The sequence below is a fragment of the Carassius carassius genome, chromosome 47, assembly GCF_963082965.1.
Source record: "Carassius carassius chromosome 47, fCarCar2.1, whole genome shotgun sequence".
Lineage (NCBI taxonomy): Eukaryota > Metazoa > Chordata > Actinopteri > Cypriniformes > Cyprinidae > Carassius > Carassius carassius.
Window position 1 is genome coordinate 7,146,585 of NC_081801.1, and position 23,818 is coordinate 7,170,402.

The following is a 23,818-nucleotide window of genomic DNA, read 5'->3' on the forward strand; positions in this document are numbered from 1 at the left end:
ACGTTCATATCTTTGGTGGGGAGAGGGTGACGGAAAGCAAATCTCAATGCGTTTGTTAAATGTACAAGTTTTAAACCAATAATTTACAATCTAAATGTACACATGATACTGAGAGATCAAGGTAAAACAGACGTATGTCTTTATTAATGGAGAACAATATTAGGACGTCAGATACAGAACTGCTGAGCTCACACGTTGCAAGTTTTAGTGTCTGCAGATCAATGCCAAAGTGATGCTTAAGTCAGACGACCAAACATAGTGATTTAAAGTGTTGCACTGAATAGCCATTTAGGCGACGATTAACATTTGATGGAGTTTTATTTTATGCAGTTAAAAAAGCACAAATAAACCGCAGTTTATTCAAAGAAAACTAGTATGTACGATACCTAAACACACAAATACATTCACATGCACATAAAAAAGTGTAGCAAACTTAATCAATCCCACTGCATCTTAACCCAGTCAAAACACTCACTCACTCCATACTGACAATGTACAAAAAGAAAGGAAATTCAACAGAGCAAAATATTTTTTTCAGTGTTTAAGTTTTTGCTTTTTTCTTCAAAGGCACATTTTAAAAATGTTTTAAATATATTCAGCACATAAACACACGGTTCATATACAACACAATCGAAATAAGGCTAAAAACCACAACGTATAACTCTACAGAGAAAGTAAGGAAATGTGATCACACCTGATTTTGAATGTCTCACCTAAAAAAAAAAAGTCCTCAAACAGTGCAAGCTAGATTTGACTACTATCTTAAGACCTGTCTTTTATATACCTGCTTTAGATTATACACAGCTCACATGAACAACAGAAACAACTATGCATGCACGACCCAAAAGGAAGTACATTCTGTCCTTAGAACAAACACTAAAAATGGGCATTAAATTCTCAGTTTAATCTAGATGGAAATCAGGAACAGGACTGATTATCAGGGCACACATATGATTCCAATAAGAGGTATAATCAAGAGTTCCTTTTAAATTCTGTCATTTTTGATGCCAACAACAATGCCAACCTAATATTGAGCAGGCCAACATGAATACCACCATTATCTAGGAAATGCACTAATGATCTTTTTTTGGCATAATATTTGGACCAAATAACAGCTAAAATTCTCTGTTGTGGCGCAGTAACTTTATGTCTTGCCCTAAATTGACTAACTTAAAAAAGCCAAACTACATTCAGACAAATGATTGCCAAACACAATAATAGCTATTTTAAAACAGAAGGAACTGAACAGGTCATAAGAGATGTCTAAACACCGCACACAGTATTGATTTCCTAGACATTTTAAAGGAGGAAAAAGGGATCTCACATGCTCTTTCTTGGTAAACATTCACTAAAGTGCTACAAATGAAATCGCTGGCTTTATACAGTTGCTTCAATGAGAATGTCTTTTAAATAACTGGCAAAATTACTTTTTTTTTTTTTTTTGAATGGCTTGTAATTTGGTCACTGAATTTCTGATTAATCTCCCCAGTGAGGGAGTACTTGGGCCTCTTACAACATTGACATGGTGCACAAAATCGCCATTTTGCTGCTCTGCAACATTCATTCAGAGATCATTTCTTCCAACTGGATATTTGGAATTCAACCAACCAACCAAAATGACTTCAACTTCAAATCATGCCTAAATCCACTAGTAAATCACTAGTAATAATCTTAAAAGTGTTTCCTAATGTCTCTCTGCTAGCTTACATAGTGAATGGGCAGATCTCTGACTGCAAACTAAGAAAAAAATAAGAAACTGATGTTCTGAGATGGATAAACGTCATCTGAGATTAATTCAGATTGCACAACCCATTTATAACGCACAAGCAAGCCTATTTGAGCCAGCATGTGCACAGAGAAACATGTTTGTACTACACTTTAAACTCGGTGAGAGAATAATTGTGGAAACAGGTTTCATCTTGAATACAGACACAGGTATTATTCTGTCCTTCTGTGCCTACGATTTTGTAAAGTGGCAACACAACTTTGCATCTCTCCACCATTACGACATCAGCTGTCAATAACTTGGTCCAATAAGAGGGCCGTTCTCTCCTCCACAGCACTTTAGAAAGCTGGAAATGAAAAAGATGGAGAAAGTTGCTCAAGGGAGGAACGGGAATCTTGACGGTGTAACGGCAGCGTGGTGGAGAGGCTTTACACACAGAGACCCGACTGCAAGGCGGTGAGACGGCGTTCGATGCATTGCTTACCTGTAGGTAAACATCACACTGGTTATGTTAATGATCTTAAAAAGAGAATCTTAAATGAGAAAACGTGCTACTGTATTACTCACACTTGTTAATGCTGAGGATGTCAGCCTGTTCTGTGAGGAGGAGACACAGACCCTCCATGAGCAGCAAGGCCTTATGGTAACGCTGAACCGATACTTCCCCCTGATGAAACATCTCATCTAGAGCAGCCGCCTGTACCTGTAAGACCAGGCCACATCCTAAATACATTTTTATAAACTAAAATTTGTTGAATAAAACGTGTTAATACAAGGTGAGAAATATTTTACAGCCGAGCATAAAAGCCTGGAAGTCACAATTTCGAACATTCCTGATTTTGTTAGGCTATTTACCATCTGTACAGAGTGGCTAAAGAGGAGCTTCTCTGCGGTGATGCTGTTGATGTGGTCCATGAGTTTGTGTTTACGGGAGAAGAATCGCTCCAGCTGAGCACTCAGAGAACGGCAGGACATCACACTGGACTTATACAAGTCATTCAGCCTTCTGACCACTGGAGAAAAAAAAAAAAGTTATAAATATATCTTAATCCCATAAAGAGCTCTGGGTCATTCTCTCTACACCAGGTTTTCCCAAACTCGGCTTCATAATTAAGTTAATTATAGTTATAATGTAAAAAAAAATGATGATGTAAAATAATATATATAATAATGATATATTAAAACAAACACATCAGATAAACACTTACTAAAGAAAGTAAACAAATATTTTATTTGCTTACCTGCATATCATGTGTACATTAACTGTTTTTTGTTTTTTTTTTACAAATACTTTAAAACATTTTTCAATACATTTTTGATGCCTGTTGCGTAAATACATGGGAACTATGGATGGTCACTGTTGTGCTATACTATCGTGGTGAGAAGAAAGTGTGTCTGAACTGTTGACCTTGTTTGACGGTGGTTGAGGGGTAGAGTTTTCCCTGCTTGATGCCTTCCATGGCTGTGTGTAGTGAAGATGACAGAAGCTCTGCGATCTTCATGTAAAGCACCAACTGTTCTGCATAACTGATACAAAATAAATGCACATATTTAACACCACTCAACACAGAACCTAACTATAGACCTTTTTATTTCTGTTTTAGTGGACATTAAAGTTGCAGGTTATTATACAACACTAATGACACTGTCCTGCTGTCAACATGTGCATATTAAACAGCAACTGTCATCCTTTGCTGGAGAGATTAGCAATGAGCAGATGTCTCCTCACCTCCACTCTCGACTCAGAGAGCTGATCTGGTCGGCAACCAAGCTCTGCTGCTGGAGCAGGCTGGTGGAAGAGAGGTTGGCCTGGGTAGCCTCTCCACCCCGGGCTCCTGCCACCTCCACCACACAGCAAGCAAAGTCCAGCATGAACCGGAGCCTGCGCAGAGTCTCTGTGTGTTCTCGCTGTGGTGGAGAGAGAGTGTGGCATTCGACTCAAACATAAACTTGCTAACATGACTCTATCAAAAAGTAATGCCGCATTTTGGTGCTTGCTTACCTCCATTAGGGTCTCCTCTGGTAGTTCAGGGGCTTCAAAAGTCACTGCTGAAATGGGATCAGTGAAACCATAGCGGGGACTTAAGGACCCCTCATAGCCGTCCATGCAAATTCCTGTTTGTGGGTAGCGGCTGGTGAGCGACCCTACTGGACTAATGGAGCTTGAAGAGCCTGCTGTGAGACACAGAGGGGTTCAGGTCAGTGCTACCTAGAAGGATCAAAGTTAATAATAATAATACAAAATAATTCACCGGAGAACTTCCTTGAGCGACAACTCTGAGGAGGTGTTCCTCCACTGGGAGGAGAACCCACGGTGAACACCACTCGAGCAGGGCTACCTGAGCCCACCACGAAGCCTCCACCACCAGGTGGTGCTGTGAGCAGAAAAACAAGAGTTTGTTATGTGAAAACTGTATATAACTTAACATTAAAAATAAAATGTTATAATAACAACTGTTTTCAACATTGAAAATAAGAAATGTTTTTTGAGCGCCAAATCAACCTATTAGAATTCTGAAGAATCATGTGACACTGAAGACTGAAGTTATGACTGATAAAAAAAAAATCAGCTTTAAAATGTATTTCTGTGATCACATTCTTAAATATAGTAAAATGATAATAAAAAGTTGAACTCACCTGTGATGTCTATGGCTCTGTCAGAATTGAGATTGTCCATGCTGCCTCTTTCTCCTCTCTGCCCCCCAAACGCCGCCATCAACAACACATCAGATAGGCGGCCTACACTCTGAGACCTGCCCCGACAAGAAAAAGAGTGAAGAAGATTATAAAAGAGAAAGCAAAAGAGGAGAAAAAATAAAAGCAAGAAGGAATGCAAAGGACAGGGGTGGTTGTATCAGCTTGAATCCAGGGCTCCATTTCAAAACTAAGAGAACTGACCAGCTTTTTGAAGAGCGTCATTGTAACTTAAGAGGTTCTTAAGTTTGTTTACAAAGAGGTTCACTTTGTTCACAGTGCTGCCCATGTAGACAGCGAAACTGATTACTGGGGTTTGAAGAGGAGCAAAAAACCATTCAATTCTTCTTCACATACCTCCCAAAGCCTTTCTTCTCTTCAGGCTGGTAACTAGCCTCTCCCTGAGCTGGTCTGAGGCCCTGGTGGGTCAGAAATGTGACCATGTTTGGGGAACTTGGGGGCCTGGGAAACTCAAATGGTGGCATGGCCTGGGATGGAGAAAGGAAATTATATTTTTACATTATTTGTTTGCATTTATCAGACAGAACTCACACCAGCATTAAAAAAAACTAATAATTTTTAAATAAGTACTTTTATTTCATAAGAATGCATGTCAAAAATGGCACTAAAGACATTTATTATGTTATAATAGATTTTAATATCAAATAAACAGGCCATCACAGGAATAAATTGCTTTTTAAAATATATTAAAACAAAAAACAATAATATTTCACAATATTAAGTGTTTTTACTGTATTTTTGATCAAATAAATGCATCCTTAGTCCCCGATCAGACAGAACACATTTTTCAGGTCTGAAAATGTGAGGTTTTTTATTTTGCTAGCATAGACTGTATAAAAACATGGACATCACCCATTGGTTTCCGAAGAGCATTTTTGAAGCCAAAAGTGGGCAGAGGCGGCCGTCGCCATCTTGGCAGCGCGTCACCGCGCGTCGCTCCCGGATAATCGAAAATGGGCAAAAAGGTGGGAGCTGGTTACTGAAGCCACACCCACTTAGCTCGACAGCGGTGACTGCAGCGGCAATCCACCTGTCACTCAAGTGGCCACGCCCTTAATAATGCATAACTTTAAGGCTTAATATAATTTAAACGGATGAGTTATAAAAAAATTCACCCCCCTCATAGTTGTCATGAAGGGCAAAATTAGCTTTATAAACCTAAATAATTTTTTTGCACCAGGCTGTTAACATGTTTTTTTTTCTGCTGTGAAGTTGGGCATTTTAACATGGGGAGTCTATGGGAATGACTCCCTTTTGCAGCCAGTTGACGAATGACTGTTTAAGTCACTTCCGTATGGGCTTCACAAGAGAAAGCGGGAGGTTGCTGCTTGGTTGGTTTCAGTGTCCAAGCAACAGCAACTTTTGTCAGCCCAACGGAAGGCCCACCTCTCCATTCATTCGATTGGACAAGGGAAACAATGGCGCTTTTCTGCTCAGTTTACTTTTTTTTTTTTTTTTACTAAAAAACATGAGGCACAGCAGGCGGCTAAAACACGAGGCGCACAGGGCACATATATGCTCACTGCCAGTAGAAATTTGTTTTAAAAAAGGTGCCTCTCACTGCAAAACACACATTCTGTCTGATCGGGGCCTTAGTGAGCATAATGCCGAGTTCACACTGTACAGTTTTAGCCTGATTTTTCACTCGCCGAAAGGTTTTGCGAAATCACAGACAAATGCCCGAAATAAAGGCAAATAGGTGCTTGTTCACGTGAGTGACAATCATGCAGTGTGAATTATCATTAGAGGCTATCTGAGGTAATAGCCGGCACGTTGCCGACACCCACAAAACATTTGGCATGCTAAATATCTGGAGCTGTTGGTGATTCACAATCATGCTGTGTGCAGTTGATTTCTGACTGAAAAATACATCGGCAATGACCTGCAGCCAATGAGAGAGCAAGATACAGGGCAGAGGGAAGTTTGGGGTGGAGTTATAGACTAGAATATAAGTATTTTAATTGATATATGAACAATTACATAACACACACACATACATATATACATATACATATATATTATGTTATACATAACATCTGTTCTTATGCTGATATAACAGTTTAGACTGAGAGCTCATGAACATACAAACTAGTGCTAGGCGGTTTGACCAAAAATTTAAATCATGTTTTTTTTTCAAAATTATGCCGTTTTCTGGTTTGTGGTGTTTCGTTTTTTTTTTTGCATTTTCTGCTGGTTGATATTCCAAAACATGCTTGCGGCTAAGGTGCTGGAGCAAATTGCTCATGTTGCCACCTTTGGCGACAATTTTGGCCCGACAGCATTTGCATAAAATGGATGTTTGGTCGACGTCGGATTTTTGGAAACAAAAAAACCTCCAAACAACAGACCCGGCTCCTCTTTTTCACTCTTGTTTCACACATACTCTGCCTGCAGTGCACGGACTCATTGTGCTTTCACACAGGATGTGTTTGCAGTCCACTACTGATCAACGTCTGTTTAGTCCACAACATTTGTTCATTGTTTTGATTTCATATTATGTAAAAAAAAAAAAAAATAAATAAAGAATTATATATATATATATATATATATATATATATATATATATTTTTTTTTTTTTTTTTAAATCACAGAACAGTAACAATCTTTCATATAGACATTAGTTTAAACTCAATAAATATAAACAACGCATTATTTATGCATTTTACTTCTAGGTTTGTATAATAAGCTGCTCAAGCAAGCGGAAAAACATTTAAACACAATAATTAGCCTATGACTTTTCTTGTTAAAATATTTAAAATTAAAACACCACAGACAGAAACTTTCTCTTGCATTTTATATTTAAATCTTTATCACAAGCAATCCCACGGGTTTTTCTGCTTCCATAAAAGTGAACATATATATTGTTTTCCTTGTTTATCTAAAAGTGCTTTTTTTCTTGTATTAAACCTAGCCAAAAACCCATGTGTTGCGTGTGAAACACAGTAGGCTTTAATTAGTACACATTTATTGTGAAATGACTGCGTTTCCATGTCAATCCATGTTCATTTTTTCCCACGAACAACGCGCTATCACTTTAATTCAGCGCCTGCAGCACAGCAAAAATAGACTCAGTAGCCTACGTAAACACTCGCTGCACTGCTGCAGACGCACCGCTCCTTGAACGCACTGATGGACCGCAACCTTGTGCAGCTGGAATCCGTTAATACACACTGCAGATGGACTATGTGTGAAACAGGCATTATAACGTAACACCAGAGCACTGCTGTGTTTACCCTCACCACGCCTCGCAGTCACTGCTTAGAAGTGCAACATTGTAAAGGGTCCGTCTGAAACAGTGTCGCGCGGCCGCGGCGCAGCATAATGTTCATTCCGAATGTTGAGTGATTAAATACATCGGTATGGCGGTATATTAAAAATTAACATCATAAATGAAAATATACACCGGTTTTCGGTATGAACCGGTATACCACCCAGCACTAATACAAACAGACAGAATGAAATCTTACTCTGGAAGGAGAACCCAGGATGGTTGGTAGGGGGTTGCGTTGCATAAGTTCACTGAGCCTGGGTGAGGAGTGCAGGGTCCTATAGGGCATCACGTTTCCCTGAGGGGCCACCACCGGGTCTGAATGCTGCTTTCTGATCTTCTGTCTGCACCCACCAGCCGCCTCCAGCAAACAGGGGGCGCTGTTGAGCCGAGTGCCCAGACCCTGCTGCTGTGGCCGAGCCTTGGTTTCTAAGAAGATACAGACAGGAAGAGTTCAAGAGGGATCTAAATAAAAACTAATTCAACATTCACAATCTGGGAAAAGAGGAAAGCATTGTTTCCCAACTTTCTTGACCTGCAACATTTACAAAAGCTAAAGTAATTGGGCTATGAAATACTGATGTCCCACTAAAAAAAAAAAAAAAAACCTATGGAAACAGAGGAAGAATGATTTTACCTCCACCCCGAGAGCCCCTGTGACTCGTTTCTGCACTCACTGGGCAAACTTGGCCTGGCAACTCAGGAATTGTGCCCACTTTTGAGACAAAAGCAAAAGCAGAGAAGGAGAGAGCCAGAGAGTTCATTTAGAAACACAAGGGTTCTTCAATCATCTTTAGCTACAGTGGCATGACTAGGGATTTGGGCAGAAGAAAGCGGCACTTACCCTGTGGAGAGAGCTGGAAGGGTTTTGTGCCTCCTGTAGACAGCCTGCGGGAAGTGAGAGCAGAACCAGACTGAGGAGGAGAAGGCCCGGTCCTTCCACAGGCCAGAAAACTCCCGCTACCACACCTCTGGACCGTGCCAGACCTGCAAAAGAAAAAAAGACAGAAAGAAGGAAAGAAAAAATAGCGAAAAATACAATTTAATTAAATAAATGCCTTTAAATTCCAATTGAACTGAATAAAAATTCAGATGTAAATTTATGTTTGCAAAAATTGTTATAACCTCATTTTTATATGGTGAAATGTAATTATGCTGACCATTTTACTAATATTAGTCACTGGTCTTCCATAGTAGCATACTTTTAAATCAAGATAACCACAGTTAAAACCACACATATAGCACATAAATACCATGGTAAAAATGTAACATGTTTATTGTCTAAATACATTTCTTATAAATGCACTAACGCTATAGCTTAATCTGTTGCGCTGTTTGGCGCATGAACATTATAATGAACTCCTTTTATAGTTTTGAGGTAAATCATGTATGGATAATTGGGTTGGGTTGGCTTTCATAAGGCTGGGTGATAGTTATCATTTATCTCCCAGCCCTATGAAAGCATAATTAATGATGCAGTTATTTAGATTTTGCTGCAAAACTTTGTCTCTGTTGTTTAAATGTGTTGTCCTTCTTTGAAATAAAAATTCAGTAAGTGTCTCTGCTTGCCATTCCAAATTCATTATACTCAAATTCATTTTCAAATTCCTGTGGAGCATGGCTAAGTGAATTAAAAAGCCAATTCTTGAATTTCAAGGAGGAAATATTAAGAATGTGCTTTCACTCACTGTGGAGAGCCCTCTTGACCTGGGAACTGGAGGTTTAGCTCCATGCGCTGGTAGTTGTGAATCTGTGTGGGGACTGGAATGGGTACAGACTGCCCATAGTTGCCACAGTTACTCCCAGAAAACTCACTCGGCCTGCTGAGAATGAGGCGGAAATAAAAAGACGAGAGTCAAAGATATGGAGCAATTAAGACAGACAGAAAGCTTTCAGCACCCGATCAATTAAATAAAAACCTTTCAAATCTCACAGGACATTTCTGGATGGGATGGGAACTATGAAACAGGCAGAAGCAGAGGCTGCATGTTGTGTGTGGCTGTGCCATATTTAATAATGAAGGAGAACAGGACAATCTGTGCTCATCATAGATGCAATCCTCGTGCCAATCTACGACTCATATCCTTTGTGGCAAAGGCCTTGAACTTCACTGACCCAGAAACCAAATACATACATATAAAATAAAAAACATAATTCCATGACTATCATGACTCATCTCTATCTGCTTGAAAGCAAACAGCTGAAATGCCCTGAAAAGGTCATTTTGTTAGTCATTTTTTAGTGCCGTACATTCGTCTGGCTGTGTTCTTACCCGCTGGGTCCTGGAGTACTGCTGTAGGAGGGAGAGCGTGGCGGGGTTTTTCCTTGACTGCACTGACTTCCAGATGCCAGAAGAGAACTCCTAAAGCAGGACAGAGATGGAGAACGTTATAACAGTGGACTCATGCACTGCTGGGGAAATTTACCCCATTTAACCATATCAAACTGAATAAAGTAATTATGCAAGCTGTAAAGAGCACACAGCCTTTACAATTTTAATTTATGTTATTTAAAATAAATACTGTTCTTTTGAACTTTCTATTCATCAAAAAATCCTGAAAAAAATGTGCTTTCCACAAAAATATTAATCAGCACAGCTGTTTTCAGCATGAATAATAATGTTTTTGAAAACCAAATGAGTATATTACAATGATTTCTGGAGAATCATGTTGCAAGCCTGGTTCAAATTTGCTTCAGCTACATGAGCACCACAGCAGCAGTGCAAACTGTAGGTATTATTATAGTTAACATCTACATTTATAAAACTGGAGGTGGCTTTTGTATTAAAATGTCTGTCCTTAGGAATCAAACCCATAACCTTGCCTATGCTATTGTCATAATAAACTTTTTACTAGTATGCAAATGACAGATTAACTTTTATAGTCAAGCAGGAAACAGATTTTTATTGTCTGTAAACAAATCAGATTTTTTTTTTCTGTAAACTGTTAAAGTGAGCTCTTACCCACTATACATCAAACTGTCTTGGAGAACCTTTCCTGTTGGCATGTCACAAGTAAGCTCATCTAAAAAGACAGACAGAGGGAAAAAAGATGATAAATACCCAGCATTCCACTTTAACAGGGCAGTCACAATGTTTTTTTAATTGAGGAGAAGGAAAGGCAATAAAATAGCCAGCAGGACAAAGTTCTTGCAGGCTTACTGGGGAAATGAGATGGAACCATGACAAAATCATCAGTGTCACAGGACGAGTTCTTGCTACTGCTGCCACCTCCGCCACCTCCCGAGTCCTTCAGCAGGTATCCTGAAGAATCCTGGGTAGGGGAGGCTAATGCCTTTGCACGGACCTGCTGGATCTCTGCAAGGGATTGCTACAAAATATAAAAGTGGACGAGTCCTGAGAGTGAGTGACTAGACATACAGCCAAGTATGGTGACCCATACTCAGAATTCGTGCTCTGTATTTAACCCAATCCAAAGTGCACACACACACAGCAGTGAACACACACACACACACACCCAGATCATTGGGCTGCCATTTATGCTGCGGTGCCCGGGGAGCAGTTGGGGGTTCGGTGCCTTGCTCAAGGTCACCTCAGTCGTGGTATTGCCAGCCCGAGACTTGAACCCACAACCTTAGGGTTAGGAGTCAAACTCTCTAACCACTAGGCCATGACTTCCCCTAATTACATAGTCAGGACTAGTTACATAGTGAATCATTAATATCTAGTTCTGCAAAAAATGTTTTGAAAGCCATTACTACTTAAATTGATAACTGAAATGAACATTAAATTGTTATCAAAAAAAAAAAAAAAAAACATAAATAATAATAAATTATTTATGTTTGAAATAAATTTTGAAATAATTTTGAAATAAATTTCAAATAAATGCTGTTCTTTTGAACTTTCTATTAATCAAAAAAAAAAATTCTGGAACAAAATGGTATCATGGTTTCTACAAAAATATTAAGCAAAAAAGTTGAAATTGTAATAAAAGTTCCCAATATTATTGTTTTACTGTATTTTTGATCAAATAAATGCAGCCTTGGTGAGATAAAAAAAAAAAAAAACATTAAAAAAATCTTTCTTCACCCTAGACTTTTGAACAGTAGTAATGGAAATGTGACAGTATGATTTCTTTGCTTCTAAAGCACCGACCTTTATACAGCATTCTGATACCATGAGACCCATAAAAACCACAAAATACAGAGCTGATTAACATATGGCTCCTACCAGTGATCAGTGTTACAAGCCACCATAAAATGTTAAGAGAGTGCATCTTTGTTCGAGAAGGCAGCTGGCTGCTGTGCTTATTTATCTTTCTTGATTTGTGACAAACACCTGACACTCCAGCACTTATCTGTGCAATGAGCCACCATTGATTTTACAAAAGAATTACTTGGACATGAACAGACACACACTTACAGGAGGAGAGGCCAGGTGTGAAGTTGATGAACTGCTGCATGAGCTTGCAGAGGCCGAGTTGGGAAAGCAAGTCACAGTCACTGGAGCAGCTGGGAAGAATACACAGACATGCACACATATAATATACTTTAAGATGGATGGTACGTTCCATATATACAGTACACTATGATGTCCGATGACTTTAAGCAGATCTTCTCAACCTTCTCAACTCTATCCTACAATTACAATCATATAGTGTCATCATTTCGACATCTACTTAGTTTATATTCAAATCATTGTAGTAAAAAATAACATGACCTAATTTTTATTAAATGGATTAATAAAATAAAAATATTTAGCTGTGTCCCACATTTTGTAACCCAATAAATAAATAAACAAATAACCAAAACACCATGTTGACCCTTTTGGTGGGATCTCATTTCATGTTCTCAACGGTTACACAAATTGTAAAAGTTTTTTTTTTTTCAGTCATTCAACCATGTTATAAGAGATACTGTAAGAAAATATAGCTGAAAGCAGCAATTTGGGGCCAAGCACTGAAGGTGCAGCAAGCCACTACAAGCACTTACATGCACATCACACCGAATGGTCAAAAGCTCCACAATGTGCATCTCAAAAGCACAAAAAAATTTTGTATATAAGTGTGCCACATGTTATGAGCCACACTGGATTCGAACCCACGACCTGGAAGATTCGGGGCCTGCAGCTCAGCAGAGTGAGCCATTCAGTCAGTGGAAACTCATCAGGCTGCTGAGGAGAGCTTTCAGTGCAAGTATGATCGCATTACTTGGCATGTCGACCAGATTAGCATGCTAAAGTATGTTATTATACTAACATATTTTACAGTTAATCTGATTGCTGAAGAGTCGCATTACATAGAATGGCAACTGCTTAGCATGTTTTAAATTACAAAATTACCACGCTTAATGTATTTCTCAGGAAAGGTTGGAGATATCAAAAATCTGTTTAGTTATTTCTATGCAGCTTGGTCCAAAGATCACCTGCTCAGGGTTTGAACAAAATTGGACAAAATTTGTGGGAGGAGTAGTGAAAAACTTTAAATTTACTTCAAAATAGCAGTCAAACAAAATGTGGGAAAAAGTGAGATATAATCAGACTAGGCATAAGCCAAGGAATTTACTGACACAGAGAAAACAAAATTTGGACAATGCTTTCAAAAGCAATAAGCATATTTAGCAAAAATCCTTATATCTCTGGAAAATTAGATGGCATTGTATTTAAACTTCAGAACACCTTCAGTACACAATGTCGATGATACTCCAATTTATGACAAATTTCAAAATGGCTATAAGGCAGTTCATCTGATCCTGGCAAAACTGGTATTGGTGACACCACAATCATGATTTTCAAAGCAAAAAAAGTAATTTTTTGGTATCTCATGACCCATAGATGGTGCTGTTCCCAACTTTGGCATGGACCCTCAGATCATGGTGCTGATGAAGTGTATGAAGTTTCGTTTTAATTGATCAATGTTTGGCCAAGATACAGCCTCCGAACCAATTCTGGGTCAACATTGTTAAGTTCGCTACACCACATCTTTTTAACAAAGATGAATATCAATTTTCTGTTCAGTCATTTCTGTGCGGCTCTGTCTGAAGATCATCTGAGCCCATTTTCATAAGAATTTCATAAGAATTTTAAGAAAGTAGTGAAAAAATAAAAAATAAACGGAATACTGTACTTTTCAAAATAGCTTAATATAAGCTATTGAATGTGAACAGCATGAGAAATCAGGTGTACTAAGTTTCAAAGCAAAGGGGAAAAGTAAATTTTTGTACTGGTGGTGGCGTTATAGAGTTGGTCCGAGGGGCCTCAAAGTTGGTAATTTCACTATTAATGGCCATCACCACAAGTGTGCCAAATTTCATCATTTTCCTATAAACAGTTCATAGGGCTCCCATAGACTCCTATTGGGGAAAAATAATAAGACGGAGAAAAATTATGGATGCAACAGAGGGGCAACAGCACCTTCCGTGCTTGGCCTTTAAAAATTATTTAACAATATTTATCATTATTTTATGTCGCAATTGTTATAAATATATATATTACTTATTTTATTATATTTTGTCAGTTTAATTTGGATGTTTATTTAATATTTATTGATAGAACAGAGGGTATTAAACCAAATTTCAGTAGGAAGAATGCTAACCTGATAGAAAATAAAACAGCTTAAATATATTATAAATAATAAGTCAAAACATTGTTTTAAATGCCAGTGTAATAACTCACACTTCTTCATAGAGGAGCTTGCCTCCAAGAAAGGGTGTCTGAAAAATTCATCTACAAAAACACAAAGATTTCACAATCAGCTTAAGAAGATTGTACAATGAATTAATGAAAGTCATTGCCAAAACTAAACTTATAAATAACAAACACTGCCTCATCATCTAGTGGGCATACACACTCAGGATACTGACCAAAGTCCATACGGTCCTTATGATTTCTCTGCAGGAGGCCAAGCAGCAGCTGTCTGAGATGGCTGGAAGTTTCTCTGGGAATGCTGTAGAGAGTGAGCAGGAAAGAGAGCGACTTTTACACATTGTTTAGCAGAATAGTATCATTAGCTATTAGACTCAATAAGAGATGCACTTACTTTGGGCTAAGAGTTTTATTTTTCTCATAAAACAATCTGAGGTCCTGGGGACTGCTGGCCTGATGGATGGACAATCATAACAATATTAACATAGCACAAAAATAAAAAATAAAAAAACAACAATAAAAATAAATTTCTAATGGCAGGACAAAGTTCCTAATCATATCTCACACTTAAAAATGACAACTATATAATTTACTCGAAGTGCCAGAATGGTACACACCTGAAAAGGAGCCTTTCCAGTCAGGCACTGAAACACAATGGTCCCTATACTCCACAGGTCAGCCTTGGCATCGTAGTTCTGTGACATGATAACCTCAGGTGCCTGGTGAATAGCATTTCAGAGTTATAATCACAATGATGCATACGTATGTAAAGTCTGAGAAGGAAATGTACAATTCATACCATGTACATGGGGGACCCACAGAGTGTGGCGGCCATCATGTTGTTCTGGAGGTACCGTGCGAAGCCAAAGTCAGCTGAGGAGATCAAAATAAGATCTTAGAATCAATGCTGGTGAAGCAATGCACTCTGGGTAATGGCAAATTAGTTTTAGATTGGTTTATAAAGAGTGATTTTAGAAGTCAATATATTGTTTTATTACAGGGATATATTTTCATATCACTGAACAATGAAATCACTGGCCTAAAGCCAATCAATTTGCAGTCTAGTTTGTCAGTCGATCTGAGATAGATTTAGAGGCCATTTAAAGTCAAATCCTCAAGCATAATGCATCTAGAAGGTTACAAATCAGGCTTGATCTGCAAATGCCAGAACTCCTTGAATATATGAATGTGGAATCTAGAGTTTCTAATGCTTTGAAAGTCGAGGATGCAAAAACAATACAACAGATGCAAAAACACTGGTGCACACACCTATCTTAATGCAGGTGTTGTTGGAGTGGGACTTTCGGCCTGCAGGATGGGACAACAGGATGTTCTGGGGTTTCAGGTCTCTGTGGATGATCCCTTTGGCCTGAAGGACCCTCATGGCCCCTGCGATCTGCTGCAGGAATACTCGGATGGTGTCTTCACTTAAAGTGCCCTTAGCTAAAACAGCATAAGAGTAAAGATGATTTCACTGGGGCTGGGCAACATATAGCTATCAAATGTTTAAAATATATTTATGAAGATTTAAGTCAATCTGTTAAAACTGTTTAAAGTTTTCTATTGTAATATATTTTAAAAGGTAATTTATTTCTGTACTAGCTAAGCTGCATTTTCAGCAGCCATAACTTCAGTGTCATGTGATCCTTCAGAAATCATTCTAACATGCTTATTTGATGCTCAAAAACATTTCTTCTTATTATTAAATGGTATTCATGGTATGAACAGAAAGTTCAAAATAACAACATATGATTAAAGTCTTTACTATCACTTTTGATCAATTTAATTCAATGTATCTTTGCTTAATAAAAATATATATATATATTTTTTAATCTTACTGACCCCTGACATTTGAATGGTAGTGTATCTTAACATTAAACTAGATTGTTAATGAATTTATGTCTTGCATTGAAAAGTCAATCCCATTTACAAAAATCCATTAACATTTAAGTCATTTCAGCTCAAATTCATAAACAGCATACCATCAAAAAAGAGATAACGATTTATATTATATCACCTGGCCTTGACTCTGCACTGTTTATGCTATATAGAGTCAATGTAACAACTTGTAACCAGTTTTACAGGCAAATTCACAAAGTGAATTTTTCCAAAGTGCAATGCATATCAACTAAGATAGAGCCGCATAGTAATTCATTATAAATTAAAATGGGTTTAAAAAACATATGTAAATAAATACACAACCCAGACTCTTCTGGCCTAACTTTCTGAGTTTGGCTTTGCATGCTTTTAATATAAACTGATATCACGTTTTTTCATCACGTAAACCCTACACAATTATCTAATTATCTTCCCAACCCTACTCTGTCAAATCAGAATTTAATCAATCAAACACAAATGATGTATTAGGAGCGAACACGTAAATTAACAAAGGAGGCTGGTTTACTGAGAATCTACAACAAAAATAAAAAAGGGGTCAATGCATGATAAATGAAATGTCCCACTTACAGTGCAAGTAGTCAGCCAGATCTCCCCCATTGCAGTACTGCAGTTAAAGAAAGAACATTGATCTTTGTATTATGAAAAAGAGCACCACACAATGCTGTATGACAAAACCTGCATCTGAATGGGGCTTAGTTCGCTGCACAGAGAGAGACAATTCAGATGCATATTAAAACGAGTCACTCAGTAAAGAAGGGCCTTTATTTTCCTTTGTGCACCACTGATGGGCTTCCCAGTGGCCCCATTCACTTTCCATGGAGCTTTTCTGAAAACTGACATGGTGGTGTGGCATCTGCAGGACACTGAGGTTCATAGCAACTGGAACAACTTTACAAATCCTTACTGTGTCACACTAAACAACCTGAATTCAGGTCTGTTTCTCTCTAAGGATGTTGTGCAGCTGTCTTCCACTGGCCTCAAGATATGGCTAATTGCAGGCATTACCAGATAAAAGACAGACAAGATCAACAACAAAAGACACTGGGAAAACAGGCCCACTTACCTCCATCACTAGGTACACAGAGCTTGCCGTTTCCTAGAAAAAAACACATGAATAATTAGATTCAGCACTGGGACAGAAAGGTGGCCGAGACGGTAAATGAATTCATTTTCTTTAATAAAAATATTCAAAGGATCTATGCATAACATATCATGCTGAGACTTGAGTGGGAATATGTTTACAGAGGGCATTGGAAACAGTGTTAACAGCTTATTTGTGTGCAACTGTAAATGTGGTGGGCTGACACTAATCCCCAAATGGCTTGAGTGTGTATTCTCTGCGCTGGGACATAATGGGCTAATAAAGGCCAGTGGGAGGGCAGAGGTCACAGGCTTCATTAGCACTGTATGTTTTCAAAGTTCAATCATGCAACAGATTTTTATTCAAGGCAGCCACAGCGCAGGGCACTGAACTTCAATCAAGCACAAGAAAGTACAGATACTGCTGATAACATTAAATATGAGAAATGCTAACCACAATGCTAGCATGTTTTAGTGCACGTAGAGTGGTTGCTAGAGTGTAAAACAAGTTTTCTGCTAAAATGTAACAATGAGTTGAGTAGAGATTAACCAATATAATATTAGACTTCTATGCTATTTTGCTAACAGAATTAGAGACTGAAAGATTTTTTTTAATTAAGACAAACTAAAATCAAATAGTTTTCGCAAATTCATTTAATTTGCTACAAATTAATTTAGTCATCACAATATTACAAAGTAACTTAATGAAGATTAATATTCATTTTTTTGAGATTTGGTCTCTTTAAGATTTCATATTTGTGTTCTGAAATAATTTGAAAGATCAGATCAAATATTAACTAGAATGAGTGTTAGATGAAAAGCAAAGGTAGTCTGAATGTAAAAAAAATAAACATGCAGAATTTTATTCATGTATAATTTATTTTATGTTATTTTATGTTATGATAGTTTTATCTATTGTAAACGATTGTAAAATGTATTATACATTTTAAAAATATATGCTAAAAAATTTATACATCTCTCTTCTGTGTAACACATTCCAGGTGATCACTGTCTTCCACTGAAACATTTTTTCAAAATATCTTCTTTTCCACAGAAGAAAGCAATCCATACAGGTTTGGAACAAATAAATGATAACAATTTTAATTTATGGTGAAGTGTGATGCCAATAAAAATGTTGTTTTAGATAATGCTTTTGAAACTGTTGCTCCTTATACAGACAATTACTAAGCAGCAATAGTCAATAGGCTCTAGGGCAATGATTAACATATGTATACACACACACACACACACACACACACACACACACACACACCAGATAGTAGAACAGGACTGTCCTCAATACATACGAACTGACAAAAAACAAAACAAATGCATGATATCTTCTTAAAACCACGCCAAAAGGCCAAAAAATTAAATATTCAACTATCCAGACAATCAGTATCAGAGAGGACAGGTTGCGTTTGCTTTCAGGTCAGCTTTTATGGCCCCATAATCCTGTTATTTTCCAGAGGCCTATAGAAAAAAATACAGAGTAGCCCACTTGGAATGACCCTATCACTTAGCAACAGATGACCTCCCCCTTTCTGGTGTCCGCCTCCACCAATCAGCCGAATCGACTGATCCGTGACTAGCATATGCTGCTGACTCAGCGTTGCCGAAGTTTTACTTTCTGACACTGAGGAGTCTCTTGCCGGATGTGCAGTCAGATTGAAACTATGTCAAACATCGCTGTTTAATGACAACTAGTGCTTGAACGAGCTTGGCAATTCTGTTGGGAAAATCCAACAGGCTCAACATCACTCACAGACAACTTGGTGCCTAGATGATTGATGGTTATGTGGGTGATAAAGTAAGCTTTGCTTATGATCACAGCAGACCTGTGAGATCTGTCATGTTGAATTTAACCACAGAGGCAGTGGAGACCCTACTAAACTGGTTCTGGAGAGGACTTTTTGTTATTTTTAATTTTTTACACAATTGCTTTATTGCTCAGCCGGTTTCAAACGCAACCCTTATATTTTGCACTTGATAGTTGACCTAAAATGTTACTGAACCTGTTGAGAACCCATTTTAACGCAGAGTTATCTATACATTTTTATAAAGGTTGCTAATGTTTTTGTTTTTTACAGCAATGCCATAGAAGAACCATTTTTGGTTCCCCAAAGAACCTTTCAGTGAACAATTCTTAAAAGAACCAGCTTTTTTCTCAGTGTGAAGAACATTGTAAAAATCTAAATAAGAAGTTTCCATGGATGTTAAAGTTTTCTTTATGGAACCATAGATGCCAATAAAGAACTTTAATTTTTAAAAGTAATTATGTTTCTAACTAAATGGCCCCAGTACACTAAAACAGCTCTGCTCAAAAGCTTGTTTCTGTGTTTGAAAGAAAAAGATGTCCAGATTAACACTTGCAAGGTTCATCCCGCACAAAAAAGCACAAGTTTGTCACATGTGGAAAGAGGCCAAGCAGCTCACAGAGACAGAACTACTTGAACTTTAATGCCATTCAATTCACAGACAGTCAACACCACAGCAGAAAGAAATGTGACTATTCAGGAGATGTGAGAAGAGGTCAGATCAGAGAAGCATGTGGTGGTAAATTATGAGCTGAAGCAACTCTAAACTTAATTCTTTTAAACTTCGGCTTATTATATATATATATATATATATATATATATAAATATCATTTTAAAAATCAACTAATATAAAATTATGTTCATAACTTCTATGTTCTATGTTCATAAAAACATGTCAACATTTCAATGAAACCATTTCTCCAGTCTGGCTGCACAGGTTTCACTTGCACCGTTGCAAGAAAGGCTTTTACTAAGTGCCAATGAACTCTGAATGCAGAATCGAGTGAGTAAAAAATAAATTTTTCTGGTGTTAAAAATTATATATATTTGTATCTTATACTGTATATTTTTTTAAGTTCTCAGAATTACACATTAATATAAACTTTGCAATCTTAAGGTCTTAGTATATAATAAGATGTAAATCTGTAACCAAGACTCCAATACCCACAATGCCCTGCAACAGAGCTATTAAAACAATAGAAGAACATGTGACTGTTTTTAACCAATCAATGCAAAGGAAGCCATGAAACAGCCTTAGGGATGGTAAAACATAAATTTGAACTTTTTTTTAGCCCATAATACCTAGTAAAATATTTTTTATTTAATACTATCTGAAGGAGTAACAAAACCACTTTCACTAGACGATTGCATTGAAAACTGTCCATCCTATCTGCAGAGTAATTCCATGGACAAATCAACCTACCTGGAAGTCATGCAATGCAACAATGTTCTCATGTTTCAGTTCCTAAAGAAAACAAATGAGAATTCATATGCACACAAATATTTTATTATTATGTTCTGGAAATACAACGAACTGCCAATACAAACAAAACGTACCTTTAATATCTTGATCTCCTTCCCCAGAAGAGTCTGAGATTTGGCCAAGTTCTTCTTGTTTATGCATTTGACTGCAACTTCCCAATCATGCTTCTGAAAAGTTTAATGACTTTAGTTGTTAACCATAATCATCTTGTAGTCAATATTGTATTAAAACATATCTGATCATAGACATGCCCGTCCATGCCTATTGTCAGATCTATCGTTTCACGATCTCTGATTAACGGTCATATCTAAAAAGGAAAATTACACATTTAAAGCTTGAGAATGAATTATGTAATGGGTTTTCATGCATTCCATATCGCCCAATAATACTACTGGACATCTAATCTCTGATTCTAGCCTCCATCTGTGGTGCTCGAGGCTTTAAGGTGGTATGTCAGTCCTGCAACTAGTATATTTATATAATACACAATGACACCAATGCATGCAGACGGAAACAATGCAATATACATTTTTAAATATTTTCTCACCTCTCGATGTCTGCCTTTGAATACCACAGCGAAGGCACCGTGTCCTACAAGGTCCTTCCTACTGAACTCGAATTTCCCAACGGTCTCCATATCCCACCTGATCCCAAATATTGCAGATTGACTATTTATGTGAAATAAAGCTGGCCCACAAATATCCTCTTTCTGCTTCCCTCTTCTCCACCGTCTGGACGAGGCTGTTGGAAAGTTGAACCCCACTTCTGCGTGCCATGGGCAGCCTTTCCATATAAATACTCCTCTCCTCTTTCATGATATCCCGGAGGTGAAGAGATCTACTTCTTTTCATCATGACAGTTTCCCATGTCGGCTTGTCGTATCTGGTAAATAAATAAAATCGAGCTACGCTAAAAATATACTACCTTAAAACGCTAGCGATGGGTTTATATACATCCGATGCTGTCAACTCTGCTAACATCCTCTCGTTCGTTCGTGGTTACATCAGGCTCGCCACTGTATGTAACATGGTTGTGTTTTCACCAAATATCCATGAGATATCTGAAAAGCTTGAGCAAGATTTGTATAATGTATATTGGTCTCAACAAAGACCTTAATTTAGTCGAGGTCTGCAGCGCTGCGCATGCGCGCCACCATTTCAACCAGCCTCGGTGTTGACGTCAAGGAAGCGCTGTCACGGGCGCGTCACAGTAACACGAAAATAAACAAAGCAAACTAACCTGAAATCATGAATGAGATGGAAACTTCGTTGATAATTTTGTATTTGTATTAATATTAGTAGACTGCAAAGCAGCCGGGTTGTTCTGTCAATGGGTTTACTTGACAGAACAATGCAGGAACAATGCTTGACAGAAATGCAGGACTTAGACATTATACTGAATTCACTTCAACAGTAAATTAGTAACACTTTAGAGGTTTTAATATTTTTTACTGAAAACAACAACAACACTGAAAACGACTCAAACTGACAAGGATATTGAAAAGAGTTAATTCAGAAAAACACAGCAAAAACACTGTGATAACAGCAAAACTGCAACGAAAACAAGCAAATAGCAGTTCATCTTATGTTTATAGAATTTTAAAATAGCCTAGTTAATTCGAAACTTTGGAAATATTTTAATAACCATATTTTCGAAGTGTAGTTATTCTGTATAATAGAGTACTTCCGCTGCCGTCATGTGGAGTAGTTTGGAATAGCAAAATTAAACTTTTTAGTGTATGACAAAGTTGTTTAAAACATTTAAAAGTTAAAAATAATTTGATTAATCAATACTTTTTTCCAGTATATATATATTGAAGAATTCAGATGTAAAAGCCTCTAAGTGCTGTTTGAAAATTTCATCTAAAATGAGCATTTTTTATCAGGCTCCTACATTTATTTCACTTTAATGGCATAGAAAAGGACCTATACATTGTCATTAAAGTAAAATCATTGAAACTAAACATAGGAGCCTGATAAAAATAATAATTTTAGAAGAAAATTTCAGATGGCACTTAGAGGCTTTTGCATCTGAACTCTTCTCTCTCTCTCTCTCTCTCTCTCTCTCTCTCTCTCCCTCTCACACACACACACACACACACACACACACACACACACACACACACACACACACACACATAGGAAACACAACAGTGTTTCTATGTGTTTCTGAAATTTGTTGAAACAGTCTGCGAATTTCATACAGACATTTTATTGAATACTAGGAAAAAGATAGTCTCTGAAAACAAGCAGTTGAAAGAAATGACCTTCCTCATTTTTTACTCTACCTGCAATGAAAGAGAGCCGTGCATTCACTGCAAATAACACAGAAATGGAACTGAATACATAGGATAAGTTTTTGCTTTATTAGAAAGTCATAGCAAGTATACAATATGGCATGAAAGCAAAGTGCAACATTATCTTCAGGGTATGTTAATGAAAACAAAATTAAACACTATACAGCTAAATGCATTATGCACCATGTATTTGGACACAGTAGCATGGTAATGCCATATTTGTTTGGACATTTAGCATGGTACTTCCTTGGTATTCTTTGGAGCATCTTGGACTACCATATAAATACCATAGCACTCACTACCATTCAAAATTTTAAAGAATGTAATACTTTTATCCAGCATAGATCGTACAGCCAGAACATGTGGGTTAAAGTGTTTTAAATTCTACCACAAGAGGACGCTGCAGGCTTGCAGAAGACTCTGAGCCTTGAGGACAACAGCATCTTCAAAGCATAAGCACAGTTTGGCAGCTGGAATCGGTCTGGGGACATTTAGCATCATGCATTGTGACCTATTTCAACAAGCTTACTTATAATTCTTCAATGTTTGCATCTGTTATGCTTGGCTATTTCTCTGTATGGAGTGGAAAGGCAGGTGCTGGCAGTTCACAAGATAGTGAAAACCATAAAATTGCAAATTTCACTCTTGTTGCTCCTGATCTCAACAACTGCCGTGTTTGTTCAAATTTAGGGATCCAGTCCAGTCAAATTGTTTGTACTCAAAGGTCTTTCACGATCAGTCACTTTGCACCAGAGAAAAGGGCTTCAGCTGAACATGATGGGAAATTACGTTTGGAGATAAATCGATGTTATAGATGCCAGATCTCTCCTGTGTCAATGAGGCTAGCAGGCAGAGCAGTAGGCAAGTAATGTTGCAGATGTACTGTGGAGATCAAAGTGCTGCCACTCCAAATTGAAAGACCTCTGAGCTTGT

At 37.6% G+C, this 23,818-nt stretch overlaps 1 protein-coding gene across 4 annotated transcripts; it reads right to left on the minus strand.

Moving 5' to 3' along the window:
• Positions 1-1,597: 1,597 nt before the first annotated feature.
• Positions 1,598-21,768, minus strand: LOC132130179 (serine/threonine-protein kinase ULK1-like). 4 transcript variants are annotated; one of them, XM_059541861.1, is made up of 28 exons: positions 21,137-21,768; positions 20,664-20,756; positions 20,530-20,571; positions 17,273-17,305; positions 16,777-16,813; positions 15,580-15,753; positions 15,110-15,183; positions 14,928-15,029; positions 14,705-14,763; positions 14,529-14,611; positions 14,341-14,391; positions 12,091-12,179; positions 10,870-11,038; positions 10,672-10,732; positions 9,982-10,071; positions 9,398-9,529; positions 8,554-8,696; positions 8,347-8,424; positions 7,909-8,138; positions 4,778-4,908; positions 4,364-4,479; positions 3,979-4,101; positions 3,729-3,898; positions 3,456-3,634; positions 3,135-3,253; positions 2,582-2,739; positions 2,294-2,429; positions 1,598-2,210 (listed from the first exon to the last, which is right to left on the minus strand). In XM_059541861.1, exons 1-28 carry the CDS (start codon positions 21,224-21,226, stop codon positions 2,155-2,157), a joined length of 3,018 nt encoding a protein of 1,005 aa, XP_059397844.1. In that variant the 5' UTR covers positions 21,227-21,768; the 3' UTR covers positions 1,598-2,154. The 4 variants fall into 4 exon arrangements, with proteins under 4 accessions (XP_059397844.1, XP_059397842.1, XP_059397843.1 ...); XM_059541859.1 differs by having other exon boundaries at positions 3,729-3,901; XM_059541860.1 differs by having other exon boundaries at positions 9,398-9,532; positions 21,137-21,767.
• Positions 21,769-23,818: the final 2,050 nt, after the last annotated feature.